This window comes from Rhincodon typus, chromosome 19 (genome assembly GCF_021869965.1).
Source record: "Rhincodon typus isolate 14 chromosome 19, sRhiTyp1.1, whole genome shotgun sequence".
In the NCBI taxonomy this organism is placed as follows: Eukaryota; Metazoa; Chordata; class Chondrichthyes; order Orectolobiformes; family Rhincodontidae; genus Rhincodon; species Rhincodon typus.
The window spans coordinates 38,819,676-38,836,003 of record NC_063350.1 but is presented as its reverse complement, the minus strand read 5'-3'; the positions used below and the strand labels follow the sequence as shown (position 1 = coordinate 38,836,003).

Below are 16,328 nucleotides of genomic sequence, written 5' to 3'. Positions count from 1 at the left end.
AAAAGACCCTTTCTGAAGAAGGGTCTAGGCCCGAAACGTCAGCCTTCCTGCTCCTATGATGCTGCTTGGCCTGCTGTGTTCATCCAGCTCTACACCTTGTTATCTCAGATTCTCCAGCATCTGCAGTTCCTACTATCTCCATCCATTCCAGGTACTGGTCTAGTAAACCTTCTTTGAACTGAAGCAGCAAAGTGGGTCGTTTCCAGAGACTGTTATTGCATTCTCCCAGACTAAGTGTGAACCAGTTATCCTGTGCCTTTTGCAAACAGGTGAAAGAATACGGAGAAGGAAAATCAAGATGCAGCATTCAGAACACTCGTTTTTTTTTTGTCAGTTTGTATGTGCGTGTTGAGGGGAAATCTTATGTGTGGGTTAGTGTTTTAACTAGTAGAAAGTCGTTGTTGATCTGTAGTTAGGATCTATTTATTTGTCATAAGTAGTAATTTTTATTCAGTACTTAAACCTGGTCCATACTTTGTCAACCTGAGTCTGACAGACTGCAAAATTGTGGATTTTATAAACTTTTATGTAATCTTTAACTTTTGTGATGATTCTGGGAGGAGTGGGACTGGTTTCCAGGCTGCTACCCCAGTGAGTTGTAACACCATCAGCAGCTTGCTCATCATGTTGGATAACAGGATGAGGTTTAAACTGAGAGTCGAGAAGAAACATAACTCAGGAACATGTCGTCATCCTTGATATTCTCAGTGACTCAGATCCCATGGCTGTGCTGCAGCTAGCTATTGTGTTTGTACATTCATTTCCCATTTCCCATTTCCCATTACTTTGCTGTGGGTTTCATTAGTGTCACAAGCAGTTTAACTTTGACACAAACTGAATATTTTCAGCTTTTGTGTAGTTAAATTAATATTTTCTTGATTCATCCACTGGATATCATTTTTACCTTTACAATTGCCATACATCTTTGTCCAATATGTTTTGTATATACTATTTTTTTTGATACATTGTGTTCTATAGGAAAAACCATTGTTACTGTTTGTCAAATCATACTGTTTGCTTTTGGCTGTGTACGTTTTGTGGCCCATAGAGAGATCGTCTTGCTGGAGCCCTCAAGCAGCCAGTATACATGCCTCTCCACCATTTGCCCAATGTGCATTCCAGTTAATAATCATCCCACCAATATTTTGTAAACTGTACGGTGTATAGCCCTAAAATAATATAATACAGCCCCGTGTCAAAACTGTGTTAACAGAATGTCAACGTTTTGCTTTTAATAATGACCTTCTGTTCTCTTAACGCGTGACTGTGTTGAAAGACACTGCTGGCTGTGTATTTCCCCAATACATAGTAGTTAAGTTGTAAGGTCAAATGTGATCGAGCAATTAGGTAATTACTCCATTCTGATTTACAAATGCTGAAATGCCTCTTTGTTCAATTTGCCATGTGTGGATTGTTGGTGCAGCGAAGCCTGTAGGACTCCCCTTGACTGAAGCAGACTCAGAATCCCTTGGATTGGAATTTTTGTAAAAGTAATGTTTTATCCACTCTAAGTTTCCCATTCCTTTGCTGTATATTTTCACCTTTGCTCTCCCCCACCCATACCCTTCCCCCTTTCATTCTTTCTTGCCATCTTTTTACTTCTTTCCAATCCCAGGATCCTTACAGCCAACTGAAGCATCCTTAATGCTGCCAGCTGAAACCAGTTTACGTCACATAGGTATATGATCGATACTAAGACTTTGCTAAAAGCAAGTAACTCTGATGTTAGAAATCTGACCTAAAATAGAAAGTGGTAGAAATACACAGCAGTATCTCCTAGAGTAAGATACAGAGCTAACATTTTGAGTATCAAATCCTTGGGACTTTTCTATCTTGCCTAATATTGTACAATTTGACTGTTCATGTGCATTTATAAAGAGCAATTACATCACGTTGACCATCATTGTATCCGCTGAACCTGTGGGGCAGATTAATTTTGGTCGGTTCTTTAAAATGAAATTTATTTCTGGCTCTTGCTTATTTGTGTTTTGTTGATGTAATCTCTTTCCAAGGTACTGCAGTGGGTGTTGTTATCTACACAGGCAAAGAAATGCGAAGTGTTATGAATACGTCTCACCCAAAAAGCAAGGTACAGTTTGAAAATTTTAGTGTAGAACAAATTTAGTAATGAGCCCCATAATTGTTTCTCCTTATAAATTGACATGCATTACAAATTACTGGGAAAAATTTCTTAATGGTCATATTTGGAGTGAAATTGTATTTCATGTATAGTTTAGATTTCTCTAACAAATAGCACGTTTCTCATTTTTTTGATAATTTCTAAACACCAGAATTTAGACAAAGTTTTGCAGTATTTATGCAAAGTTTTAACAGATTCTAAGTTGAAAGAATAATTTTATTTTTGCTGACCTGATAGAATGTGTAAACACTGAAAGATGAAATTAAACCTTCAGAGGTATACTATCTCATGATGTCAGTGACATTTTAAAATAAAACCTCTGGCTGAAAGCTGGGTGACATCTCAGCTGTTGGAGATATTCCCACTTCTCGAGAGCCAAGGACTGGATTGGCAGGAATACTAATCCATTAAAATCTCATAGGCTTTATCTACTGAGTGTGCAGCTTTTGAAAAGGTATTTGTATTGTCTCAATGTGAAACACATGCTATTACATAATTTTTTACAATGTTTAATATGCTACGCACTGGGATGGATGAGAATTCGTGGACTCGTGCTCAAATTCAGCTTAGAGTACAATACTTTCATTGTCTGCTAGCAGCAAGAGTCTTTTTGGGGAAGTGAATTATGGGCAGCCTGAGTCAGTTGATAGTGGGGATAGGTGTATCAAAACCCAAGTTGTTCATTTCATTAGCACGACATGGCTAAATATCATGTCAGACATGGCTAAATATCACATTGGTACAGTATTAGATGCTGTTCAGAGGTTTGGGCTAAGGTGCATTGCAGAAAGTGAGTAGAGGGACTTCTCACTTTGCCTGGATGAGCTGTGTTTGATATTGGGAGTTTTTGGTTCAAACGGAGTTTATGCTGCAGTAATAGTTTAAAATGTGACTGACCTCCCTTGAATAGCACATGTCCACTTCTGATCCATGTATTTAAATAGACATGGTTTCCCATCATGCAAGCTAAAAATAAATCATGTTAAGCACCTTCTCCTGTTACTAACTTTTTTTTAAAAGAATTTATTCTTCATGTAGGGAGGAGCACCAGTTAACTTTTGCCTATTGGCTTTTCCCATATACTCACCACAAGGTGGCAGCAGGAGTAGCACCAAATCTGCTGCACTGCGCGGGAGTGAAACCAGGAATTAGGTCATTGTTATCTGTCAGTCTAACCTGGAATCAGGAATTATGTCAACATAGAAATTGCACCAAAAAATGTAAACTATAATCAGGTAAGTTCCCAGTGTCTTGTTAGCTGGCAACTTTGCCTGCCATATTCTTGTTTACACTTGTATCCTTGTCTCTAAAAAAAAAAATTTCTTAGTCACAGGCAAGATAGCTGCCCCTATGAAAATGATGAATGTGATGCATGTCACATCCATTTTTTTAAAAAACAAAAACTTTTTCTGGAGAACATGTTTTGGAGAGTTAAATTTATTACTATACATGTAAAGAAGCACTTTTGTTGATTTCTAGTTTTTTTTCTTTTTCCTAGATGGGACTGTTTGACCTGGAGGTGAACTGTTTGATGAAGATTTTGTTTGTTGCATTGGTGGCGTTGTCGCTTGTCATGGTTTCTCTGCAGCACTTCAGGGGTCGCTGGTATCTCCACTTGTTTCGCTTCTTCCTTTTGTTTTCCCAAATCGTTCCAATCAGGTAAATTATGGTCTGTTTCTTCCTGCCTATAGCAACCTTTTTAAAAGCTTTTGTTTTCAGTTTCCTTTCCTGTGTGCTCTGTCCCATCAGTTTACACGTGATGCGTATCCTCCCAATTTAGCATTATTGCAAATTTTGAACTGTTTTGCGAATTTCTGAGTTTGAATTGTTTATGCAAATGGTAAACAACAATGTCAGCACCAATCCCTGCAGGACACCATTCCCACTATACATTGTCTGAACAGAAGCAATGCAGTGGATGTGGAATATTTGAGCTATTGGAAGATCTTTAGTGAGCACACATTTATCATGACAAAACTATGTGACACAGTTGACTCTAGGCAGCTTACGAATAGTTTGCAAGATGACTATAAAATAGGAAGTCAGAGATAAGAGTTGTTTCACTGACCAACAGAATGAATGATTGACGTTGACCCTGAGGTTTCAGTGGCCGTGTTGAAATTTGAAGATGATATCAAGTTGGAGGAAATAGCTGGAATCGGGAAGACTGGCCAAAAAGACAAGAAGAAGGGTCTGAACAATATAAAATCTTGAAGCATTGAAGACAGTGCAGAAAATATTTACAAAGTTAATAGAATTGAGAGAGCACAATTGCTAAGAAAATAAATGATTATGATGTTGGACCCAAGTATTTTGATTATTCCTGCAAACGAGAAAACCTGATTGAGGACCTCACTGGTATGGAAGTGTTTCATCGGGTAAATGTGAAGAATATATTTTTGTTGTGGATAATCCTGAATAAAGAGGGAACAAGTATAACGGAGGCACTGAACGGCACAAGTAACAAATTTAGACATTTTCCGCCACAGAATGTGCTCGTGTGGGGTGGCTGAAGCAGAAAGTATCAGTGCACTTATGTTGTTCATTCTACACAATGCTCAACTGTCAGTGCTGTGCTGCCAATACTATTCACAGTTCTTCTGGGGTGGATGATTTTTAAAACGTGGAGCAAAATGTTCTTTTCATTGTCGTTGCTTATTTCGGTAGTTTAAAAAAAAACACCCTAAGAATTAATAGAGGGTAAATAATTGATTTTAGATCTGCATTTTTTTTGCTTGCAATATCCTCTCAGTCCTTTCATGAAGGAGTTGACTCTGGGAATGATTACCTCCCAGTGCCTTGCCCAGTCCAGTTTATCTAAATACACCTATCAAAACATTTAATAACATCTGCAATAACATTTGTGTGTATACTAATTTTAAGTTCTGTTAGTAGTACTTTCATGCAAACTTGAATCTCCCAGCTGCAATCTCCAAATATTTGCCTGAGAAATATGTTTGTTAAATTACAACAGCCTCATTGGGAAGATTTGTATAAAGAACAGAAGCTGTGAGGTTTTTTTAGCTTCCCTTACCAGCCGGAAACAGTAAGGCATGGGAAATGTGGAAGTTCAGAATCTCTCAAACCCTGGAGTTTGAACTCACCTATGCATGTGTGCTATCACATAGCGGTTTGATACCTAGATGCCATCCTGATTGCTGTGTTGGGATTTCAGTTCATCAGGAAGTAGTAGAGTGAAGGCCACTGGAGAAGGATGATCTGATGTGTGGGGCAGTGGGAGCGAGTCATGGTGTTCTGAGGGGGAGGGGAGTTTAGTTTGATTATCACAAGGGGGAATTAGGATCTTGGGGAGGTCAGCGGGCTTCTGGGTGAGGCTGGGACAGGGGGTGATGAGAGGATATTATCAATAATTGGGTGTAGGGTTACAGAGAGCTGGATCATGGGAGGTTTCCCTAATCCAAAGGGGTCATGAAGAAAGCACTCCCCACCTGTATTTGACAGGCCACCTTTGAATGTCAGTAGGGGAATATCAATAAAGTTTGCAACACCACCATAAAGTTTCATGTCCTAACCTGCCCCATCAATGAAGCTTGGTTGTCTACACACCATTCAGCATCCATTAAAACCATACGACATAGGGCACATGTAGACCAATTTGCCCACTAAGTCTGCTCTTCCATTTAATGGGATCATAGCTGATCTGATAATCCTTAAATCCACTTTTCTACCTTATACCCTATAAACCTTGATTCTCTTACCGATTTAGAAATCTGTTTATCTCAGCCTTGAATATACTTAGTGACCTATAATGGACAGCCCTCTGTGGTAAAAAAAATAACAGATTGACTACTCTCTGACAGAAAAAATTCCCATGTTTCTTTGTCTTAAATGGGCAACCCTCTTCTTCTGTGGTTATCACATCTAGTTCTAGACTCTCCCTACAGGGATATAACCTCTTTGCATCTACCATGGCAAGCCCATAAGGATCTGGTATGTTTCAGTGAGGTCTCCTCTCATTCTTCTGAGCTGTTGTGAATGCAAACAAAACCTACTCAGGCTTTTCTTGTAAGAAAATCCCTCCAGCTCCAAGATCAACCAAGTGAACCCTCTTTGAGCTGCTTCCAATGCCAGTATATCTTTTCTTCCATAAGGGAACCAAAACAGTATTCTAAATGTATCTAATGCCTTGTATAGTTTTAGCAAGAACTCCTTATCTTAATATTTTAAAACCAAAAGTAGGTAGGTTGGGGAACGGTTTGGGTCAAGATGCAGGCTTTTAATACTCTAACTTCCCACGTAGTCTAACCTCATCTGTTTTTTGAAGTATTGGCTCTACTGGCTATTCAGTGAGTTGAATGAGTACCCCCAAGAAGGAGCTAGATTGAATCATCTTGGCTGTGCTGAGATAGATAATTATTACAAGAGTAAATTTCAAGGTGCTGTAACGCACCTTTAATATTAGTGGATTGAGGAGGGGAAAAAGATTGAGCTGGATTTCTAACCTTGTCATAGTTTGACAATCCCTGTTGAAAATATCCAGGATAAGCGAGGATATGAACAAAAACTGAAATTGCTGGGATAACTCAGCAGGTCAGGCAGCCCCTGTGGACAGAAAGTGGAGTTAATGTTTCGGGTCCAGTGACCTTTCTTCAGAACAGTGAGAGTATGATTTGGCTTGAGCTGTAATGTTCCAGAGAGTTGAGTAGTTGTTGGAAACTCACTGGAATAAGGCATGTTTGGGTGAAGCACGGTATAGTTACTGGAGGGTTCCTGAAATTTATTTCAATAAGGGTTTGCATGTCTTTGAGGTGCAGAAGGGAGAAAAGAAAAAAAAAGTTCTGTGGTGACAGCAGTTCCACTGAACCTCATCTGAAAGTTAATTATAAATTAAAAACCACACCAAATATTGTTCTATCGCATCTGCATCGAGGTTGTATCAAAGTAATTTTGTAGCCCAAAAGTAATCAGTCACACCCTTATTCAATTATCAAAATAAATTCGCATGTATTCAGTACACTCACTTGGGGATGTTTACGTGGCAATATATGTTGAGAGCTGTTTTGTTATTAGTGTTTGTTCTTTCCGATCTATATAGTATACGTGTCAACCTGGACATGGGAAAGATGGTCTACAGCTTGATGATTAGGAAAGACTCTAAAATTCCTGGCACATTGGTCCGGGCCAGTACCATTCCCGAGCAGCTTGGGAGAATATCTTACGTACTCACAGACAAGACAGGTAATGTTTTATTTTGGGATTGCATTCACACACTTGCCATGGAGAGGCTGAAAAGAGGGTTCAGTAACATGATACAAAGGAGAAGAATGATTAATTAGGAAAAGAGAATTGAAAAGCTAGAGCTTTTCATCAAAGCACAAAATCTGATGCTCAAAATTAAGGGAGGCTTTAACAAAGAAAACTTGGACCAGCTTCAATTTCCATTGTTCGGTGAGTCAGTAATTAGCAACCATAATGTTAAGATCATTACCAAAAGAACAAAGGATGAGATTTTTAAAAATTTACAGAGAGGTAGGTTATGAAATTCTTCATCAGTAGCAGGGAAAGCAGGATTTGTAAAAGTGGAAGAATATTTGAAAGCAAAGACTTACAAGGGATGCGAAATATTGGATTAGGTAGAAAAGCCTTTCAGAGAACCAGTACAGGCATATTGGGCCAAATGGCTTCCTCCTCTATTTTAAAGTTGTGTGACTAAGATTCATTCTTAACATTCATGTTGTAACCCATGGCATCCTGTACTGCCCCAGCAACTTTCTAATAATAAGCTGTCTACCTTTAAAGAAGTATAAAGAGTTTTGAATAAAATCTGAGACAAAATAAACATAGATGACTGAGCAATCCCCTAAGGAAGTGATATATTTCTTTTTTTTTCTGTTGATTATCCTTAAATCACCCTGTTCCCTTCTTCCTTTAGGCAGTTTTTTAGTTTGTGATCACTAGACCAAAATATTATTTCAAGCTTGAATGTTGTTGTTTTAAAGACACAGAATTTCCCTTTTGTGTTTTTGGGGCCTGTGTAGCCTTCCATGGAAAACTAATGAGGTTTCTCATCAATTAATTGATCACTATTTTGAACATCTTGAACTTGGAGCTTAGAGAAGCTAAAGCAAGTGACGAAAGGATTATGGAGTTCTATGCTTTCCCATTTTGAAGGGGAAGTAGTCTCTGGTCAAAGAAAAAATCTGCTTCTTCACAATTTTTCTGGCAAATAAGGAGGGGTAATATGCATCGAATGGTAAAGCATTAACAGGAGGTGAGGGATAAACACCTTTAGAGATTCAGATTTACTGATCTTTTAATAAAAGGAATGAGTTGTTGAGGCTGATAAAGAACAAATACATATAGTTCGCTTGATGTTAGAAACATCATTGGAGATCTACGTAAGAAAAGAATGTTCAGTTCTGACTGCCTTCCATTCCAAAAAGATGTCAAGATGTTGCAGAAGAGGTAAACTAAGATGATACATAGGATGAGGTTTTCTGACATAACTGTGTTCTGGGGCTGGATTTTCAATCCAGACCTGTTGTCTCAATGACACTGCATCACCGTTGTGGTGTTATTTGATTGCAGAAATCCCTAATTGGGCCAGAAGCAACATCAACACCCAGTCAGTGGTGACAGTATCTGGACCTGGAGTGCAATCTGAAAGGCAAACAGCAACCATAACTTTGTTTGCTGTGGTTAATAATTGGAGTAGACAGTAGAGCAGAGGGCCTACAGTCACACTGTGTAACAAGTGATCCATGCGACTGATTCTTAATAGTCCTCTGGGCAGTTAGGGATGGGCAATAAATGCTGGCCTAACCAGCAATGCCCACATCCTCATAGAATCATAGTGTGGAAACAGGCCATTTGGCCCATTGAGTCCACACCTCTGAAGAGCATCCCACCCAGAACCACCCCTCTACCCTATCGCTGTAACCCAGCATCTCCCATGGCTAATCCATCTAAGCTGCATATCCCTGAACACTATGGGCAATTTAGCATGTCCAATCCACATGACCTGCGCATCTTTGGACTGTGGGAGGAAACTGGAGCACCTGGAGGAAACCCATGCAGACACAGGGAAAATGTGCAAACTCCATACAGACAGTCGCCCGAGGGTGGAATCGAACCTGGATCCCTGTCACTGTGAGGCCGCAGTGCTAACCAATGAGCTACTGTGCTGCCCTATCCTGTGAATGTTTTTTTTTAAAAAGACTATAATGGCAGAGGCGAGCATTCACTTTGTTTTCTTGCTACTGTAATAAGATGGTGGACAGCCATGCAACCCTCTGACTAATGAAGGGCCTCTCCCTACAACTACTGCAATCTCCTCATGGGTTTGAGAGGGGCTGACGTCCTGATTCGAAAGCAGGATTACATCCCCTCCATTTGCATTCAAGTGAGCACAATGTCATGTGAAACGGTGTTAATCTCTCATTCTCCCCTCCACCCATGGATAAACAATCAGCAAATGATAGTTTAGGTTCACACATGAAGTCAGTTGAACAAATTGCTTGCACCATATTGCTCAGTGGATAGGATAAAAAATGGGGTAGAGGAAGTCACTTTGTGTACAGACCCTTAATGTAGCAATACCTTGGGATCACAGAATCACAGAATTGTCCCATGTACAAGATGGCCATTTGGCCCATTGTGTCTGCACTAGCTCTCCAAAGGGCATTATGCCTTGCTGATACAAGGAACTAAAATGGAATTCCATAAATTTCAAAATCTCATATCTTATCTTGGTCTTTCTGTCTCCATTTCACAGGAACTCTTACAAAAAATGAGATGCAGTTCAGGCGTCTTCACCTGGGTACGGTATCTTATGGGTTAGATTCTATGGATGAAGTAGAGAGCCACGTTTTTAGTGCATATACACAGGTAATCCTTGTCTAAGTGACTAGCTGCTACTGGTGTTGTTTACTACTCAGGCTAATAATTTACTATAAGCTCCGATTTCCATTGCTGAGTGTAGGACCAATGAAACTCTAAATTCCTTTCAGTGATTTATTAAGTTCAAGATGTCATTGAGTCTGATACAATCCTTTCTTATTTTCTGTATGATTGCTTAAACAGGTTATCATGATGTTTCGTTTATTATCAAAAAGAACCACTTATTCAATTGTCATCATAAATGAATCATTCATTTATAAATATTTGATTTGTACTTTACAGCCTGAGAGGATTGCATTTTTCTTTAGCAGATTGACCAGGTGACTTTTGCTTGAATCATGCTACAGTGGAGTTGTAAGCTGGTTCGCCGAGCTGACTAGTTTTCATGCAAACGTTTCATCCCCCTTTTAGGTGACATCATCAGTGCTGTCCACTGAAGCGCTGTTGTTCTGTTCCATCCTGAATTTATCAGAGTAGAAGCATTTGGCGAGGGACTTTGTTCAGCAGTTCATTGATGCGAGGCAGATATTTAGCTGCTTTTACTCTAATCTCCACATTCATGTTTTGTTTGGAAACAGTAGTGAATTATTAAAAGTTTCTGATTCGGAAAGTTTGTCAGCTTATTCTCACGTATAGCAAAGCCTTCTTGAGCCTGAGGTACATCTGCCCAGTAGCAGTTAGTAAAACACACAATGTGAGGCAGAGTAACAGAGACAAGGCTTCATCCAAATGACTCCCTCATTTCTATTCACGCTGACAAAGAAGGACATCAGTTTAACTGGGACAACATAACAGTACTAGGACAAGCAAAACAAAGACAAGCACAAGAATTCCTGGAAGCCTGGTTTCCAACCACTGGTACCATAAACAAACATGTTGAAATAGATCCCATTTACATACCACGATGGAGCAAAACCCCCAGAAACAGAACTACCCACCATAACAGACCGGATCATATAAATTCAGAATGAAACAGAACAACAGTACTTTAATGGAGCATAGACAGCACTGAAGATGTTGCCTCGAAGGGAGCAAAATGCTTGAACGAAAACCAGTCAATTCGGCGAACCAGCCAACAACTCCAGCCACAACCTGAGCTACGGATCTTCGCCAAAACATTAAATGCTACAAGTGTGATTACCTGCTCTCTTGCAGTGTATCCAGCTTGTAGTGGAGTGCAAGAGAAACCCATGACTACTGAACTGACCAAAATAGCAGATTGGATCCTGCATGAACAACATGTTCTGGATCCTGATTACTGTCTTGTAATAGATGTGGGTGACGGCAGCAGGGATATGACTGGACTCTGCTGTGATTCATAGTCATTTCATTACCCTGATACTACAGACTGAATTTTACCAGAAATTGGCATGGAATCATTTTCAGTGAGTTTCATGGAGAGTTTCTCTCTGTGAGGCCTGTGGGTTTTCTAATACTATTTCCCAAACATGCCGCACTATCTATGCTCCATGCCACTACGGTGCCCTACTCAGCATATTCTCCCATTTGCCAAAGCGTGCTGTCTACTGCCAGGACCTGCTGGGATTCCTAGCACCATGCCATATTTAAAAGCCGATCATGTCCCCAGTCTAGTGCTGGCAGTCTACAGCTGTCACACCCAGTTCTTGTCAATTGCCCCAGATGAATGAGACAGAAGGAAATTGGAACTTCGCTGACCGGGACCTGGAAATCCTGCTTGACAGGTGGTGCAAATAGTCTCTGCTCACTGAGCATGCCCTGAGATGTCCGTGACTGGAGGAGTTAGTGTTCAGCTGTAATCACTGGTTACTGCTGTGACTTTCATGCCAAGAGTGTTTATGCGCCAGGTGGGAGAATGGGAAGCTGCATGTCAATGAAGTGGGATGACAGCATAATGTGGATGATAATGCATGTCAATAGGCCTCTCTAGTGAGAATCTGATCTCACTGTTCAAAATTTGGTTGGAAAATGGGACTTCCTGCTCCCCACATCAGGAATCTCTGTGTTGCTGGTCTTCAACAATTCTCCCAACTTGCCAATGCCCATTCAGTGACTGGGAAGATTCTGCCCTATATTTTGTTTAGATTCATACATCAAGCCAGGGCAAAGTTCCAGAAGGTGCCTGGCACTGTTACCTATGAAACTATATCCAGTCATGAATCAATTCTTTGAAACAGAACAGAAGAGAAAGGAAGTACAATTTATTAGCAAGGAAAATACAAATGTGTGATTGTCTGGCTCATGGATAAACCTTCAACCCTTAGAGCCCATTTCATTGCAAAATTTCCCATTACCAGTGGGTTCTATTCCAGTTTTTATGCATTATCTAAACCATTGCTTCATCTCCTTAACTAATTCCAGCTCCTTTTAACTTATTGCATTTCCTGTACAATATTTTTAAGCCCTTTCTAAAAGGACCTGTATTTTTGCAAAGTTAATTTGTTGCTGCATCTATTATGAAGTCTTCAGGCAATTAAAGTGAAAATTTAATAATTTAATCTGGTTATCCCATTCCTAATAAAAGATCATTTGAGCTCAAAATAGTTTGTTCCCAGAATCAAGTTACCCATGGCTGTGCTCACATTTAAATACTGGGTTCTTTAAGCTAAGCAACAGAACCTTTATTCTCATAAGATAACTCTCCTATCCATTTTTTTAAGCTTTAATTTTTGCTAGCAACTTTTACATCTTTTGTCCCATAAACCTTTCCCTGCACATTTTTGTTGGAAACATTGATTCCATCTGCCACTTTGCAATGCCTCACCCAATTAATCCTTATTGAAGCGTTGAGCCCCTTTGGTGATTGTTGGCTGTTTATTTGGCTGACGAGTCACCACAGGCAGCCAGATTGTGACTTCATCTAATACCCACAAATGCACACTTATATCTGAGTTTACTGGGTGCTGGTCAAAGGTTAGTTTTCAACTTTCTTGGTGCATTCAGTTTGTATGTAGAAGCATTCTTGACACTGCAGCTGAAATCCTATGCTTTAGTACGTTCAGTAACCTATAGATCCTTTTGGTTCATTTTGATGTAGGTTGCTGAGCTGTAGTGAGAGACCCAGGTAGCCACAGTGACAGACCTGCGGGGCTTCACTCTTGCTTTTCACAATGGTGAAAAAATTTATTTCAAATGTTCAGATTTTGGGCTGCATCACTATTGGTGATTTAAGCATTGGAAATTTAGAAAGTGTCCACCTAATGTTCACGTGTGACAAACTCATTAAATGTATTTTAATCGTGAAACACTAGCCAATTCCTCTGAACAACAAGGGTCACTGGGGATTTTTATTCCTTCTGACCGATTAACCTGACAGTGTATTTCCTATTTCATTCACGTAAAATGCTCACTAGCTCCAAATTTCTGCTGCTGGCTGAGATTGTAATAGGACCATGCAGCAAACATAAACTATCAATACTACTGTCAGGCTAAATTATTCTGATATATTAAGGTATCATTGATCGAAGAAAGTTCAATGTGTTTTGTTCAGAGCTGTTGGCGCAAGTATTTTAATTCTTCAAGTTTCCTGTGGGTACCCGTGACAACAAATAGATAATGGACAGGCTTCTGTGTCTTCAAAAGACCTGATCGATCCTTCAGTCTCCTGCTTCTTCTGACGTGTTTTCAGAGACTTTTGTTTTGATTTGCTGGGCTGTGGCTAACATTGGCACGAAAGATGTTGGAGTGGGTCACTCCAAAGAGAATTGTGAGAAACATATAGTAAGGGATTAACTCGATCAGGTGAGAATGGTAGGTTTCCCTTCCCTGAAGGACAGTAGGACATTGGTTTGTTTTTTTTTGTTGCTGGTACATTCCCAATTTAAAATAAGTTAAATTCCAAATCTTTTGAACATCCTCTGGGAGCCGAGGAAAAGTTGTTCCATCCTATTAATTGTGTTAACTAAAAACACAGTAATCAACTGTTTTAAAAGAAGTCAGAATTTATAGCTTAGTATTTCAAGATGATTAGTTTTATTTCCATCAGTGTAGTTTGTATAACTGGAAGGTAATACAGTGTTGCCCTAAAGAGCAATACTTACCGTAAAATGTGGGCTGTGGTTGTGCTGGAGTTTAGATTACTGTAGATTCATAGAATCCCTCCAGTGTGGAAGCAGGCCATCCGGCCCATCGAGTCCGCACCGACCCTCCAAAGAGCAACCCACCTTATCCCTGTAATATTTCCCTTGATAATCTAACTAGCCTGGGCACTATGAGTGATTTAGCATGGCCAATCCACCTAACCTGCACTTTGGACTGTGGAAGGAAACTGGAGCACCGGACGAAACCCATGCAGACATGGAGGGAATGTGCAAACTCTACATAAACAGTCATCCAAGAGTAGAATCGAACCCGAGTCCCTGGCGCTGTGCTAACTACTGAGCCAACATGCAACCAGCATGTTTTATGAATTTTGTGGATGGCTAGCAAAGTTGGAATTAAAGAGCTGTGTAAGATCCAATCAAAGTTGTCATTCTACAAACTAGTTATTGTATTGCTTTCAAAAAGAAATTAAATGTCACTTGAAAAAATGGCCAGAAGTTCAACATGCAGCTATCTTTGCTCATGCATTTGTTCACCACAGAATTCCCTAACATGTGTTTTATTATTTGCATTGTTAAGCTATGGAGAATTCTCTATTCCCCGTTAAATAAATCCCTTGCTTGACATTGTGCTTTGTTATTTAGAAAGCACTTTTATAATTGGTAGTTCTCTTGTTTGGATGACAAGAGACCTTTTCTGTGGCAACATTTCATCTATTAAGGTAGTTATTTCATTTTGCAGATTCCGAGAGTCAGAGTACAAAAACTCATACACAGTAACAAATGTAAAGGTGCCTAGATGTATATTTGTTTATGATTGGTATAATAATGGTTAGTATAACCTAGGGACAAATTGCAAATCCAGACCAATTTAACTTGTTTTGAAGATGACTGCTTTTGCTGATTTCAAGTCGCAAAGCTCCTGCAGTATGTTTGCATTATTCTCTGCCTCCTCTCAACAAGTGAATTCAAAGCATATACCAAATTAAAATGGAATTATTTTGCTTTCTAGCCAGCAGTTTCACAAGATAAGCCCCCTTCAACAGCTCCTAAGATACGTAAAACTGTTAGCGTCCGTGTCCATGAAGCAGTGAAAGCAATCGCACTGTGCCATAACGTTACTCCTGTCTACGAGTCTCATGGGCCTGACTCAACTGACCGAGCTGAAGCAGAGCAAAATTATGAGGACGCATGTCGGATTTACCAAGCAGCCAGTCCAGATGAGGTTAGTCCCTTCTCATCTACCCAATGTGCATGACACCAAGCTCCACTTTCTAAAAGTTGCATTTAGGATTCATTTTTCATTAAGTGTGCTTAATAATATTCATCATACCTTCAGATGCTAAGTTTGTTACTTCTGAAATGGACACTTTGTATGAATTTTTGTTGCTAGGTGGTATAACATGGAAGTCCACAACTCTACAGGCCTGAATAGATTTTTGCTTAACATTCTTCCTGAGATGCATTTCTCGATGCTTCTTCTTAATTTCTTTTCTTCAGGGACACTGACAATCTGAACATGATTGCATTTAGGCATCTGAGAGCAGCAAGATGCTGCTGCTTTTTCCTCCTCCAATTTTGTGCAAGATTGCAGTGCTCACGTTTTGATAAGAATGACTGGTGATAAATTGAATGAATTGTGTTGCTGGAAGTTAAAATTGTGGTATATTATGGTGACAGTGTAGCAGGGGATGCTTCTTAATAGGGACAGTATGATCTGTGACTGGATGCTGAGATTTAAAATGGGTTTTCTTCCCAGGACAGATATCTGATTACTGATGCTGAAGTTGCCCTTGTCCAGTTTCAGACAAGTAATTCAGATTGTGTGATGAACTTACAATTCATACCTATGTCAGGATTTTTTTAGCATTAAAATTGCTTGAAAAATGATTATTTTGAACGCTAGTAGATTGTTGTAATTGTCCAAGCACTTTTTTTGAATTAAGGATTTATGTTGAGATTTAAGTACCGTAATGTAATTTGCACATTTTAAATAAGAATTTTTTTCTCCAAAGCTAGAGGTAAATTTTGGTTCTGTTTAAGCAACAATTCTGTTTGTTACTGTCCTTAATGACACTTTGGTTTTTAATCAAATGCATTTTGTAGAGGGCTGCTTATTTGGTTTTCGATTGCATGCAGTACAAACCTTATTTTAATGAAATGACTTGCTAAAGTTTACAATTTCAGTTTTAATGTTAGGAATTTATTGTGTGCGATATCATTGTGCTCTGTCAGCTTTTTGAAATGCTGAAAGTTGGAAATAAACCAAATTTTGTTGCTACCCACAAAATAAAAACTGTACAAGATCT

General features: G+C 39.4%; 1 protein-coding gene across 1 annotated transcript in view; it reads left to right on the top strand.

Annotated features, from left to right (window-relative positions):
- LOC109926202 (probable phospholipid-transporting ATPase IIA) overlaps positions 1-16,328 on the top strand; it is a 175,651-nt gene that overhangs the window by 56,184 nt on the left and 103,139 nt on the right. Inside the window, exons 10-14 of the mRNA XM_048608579.1 lie at positions 2,013-2,089; positions 3,639-3,799; positions 7,197-7,339; positions 9,876-9,988; positions 15,032-15,244. Of these exons, the coding sequence (XP_048464536.1) occupies positions 2,013-2,089; positions 3,639-3,799; positions 7,197-7,339; positions 9,876-9,988; positions 15,032-15,244 (707 nt within the window). The remainder of the gene's footprint in view (positions 1-2,012; positions 2,090-3,638; positions 3,800-7,196; positions 7,340-9,875; positions 9,989-15,031; positions 15,245-16,328) is intronic.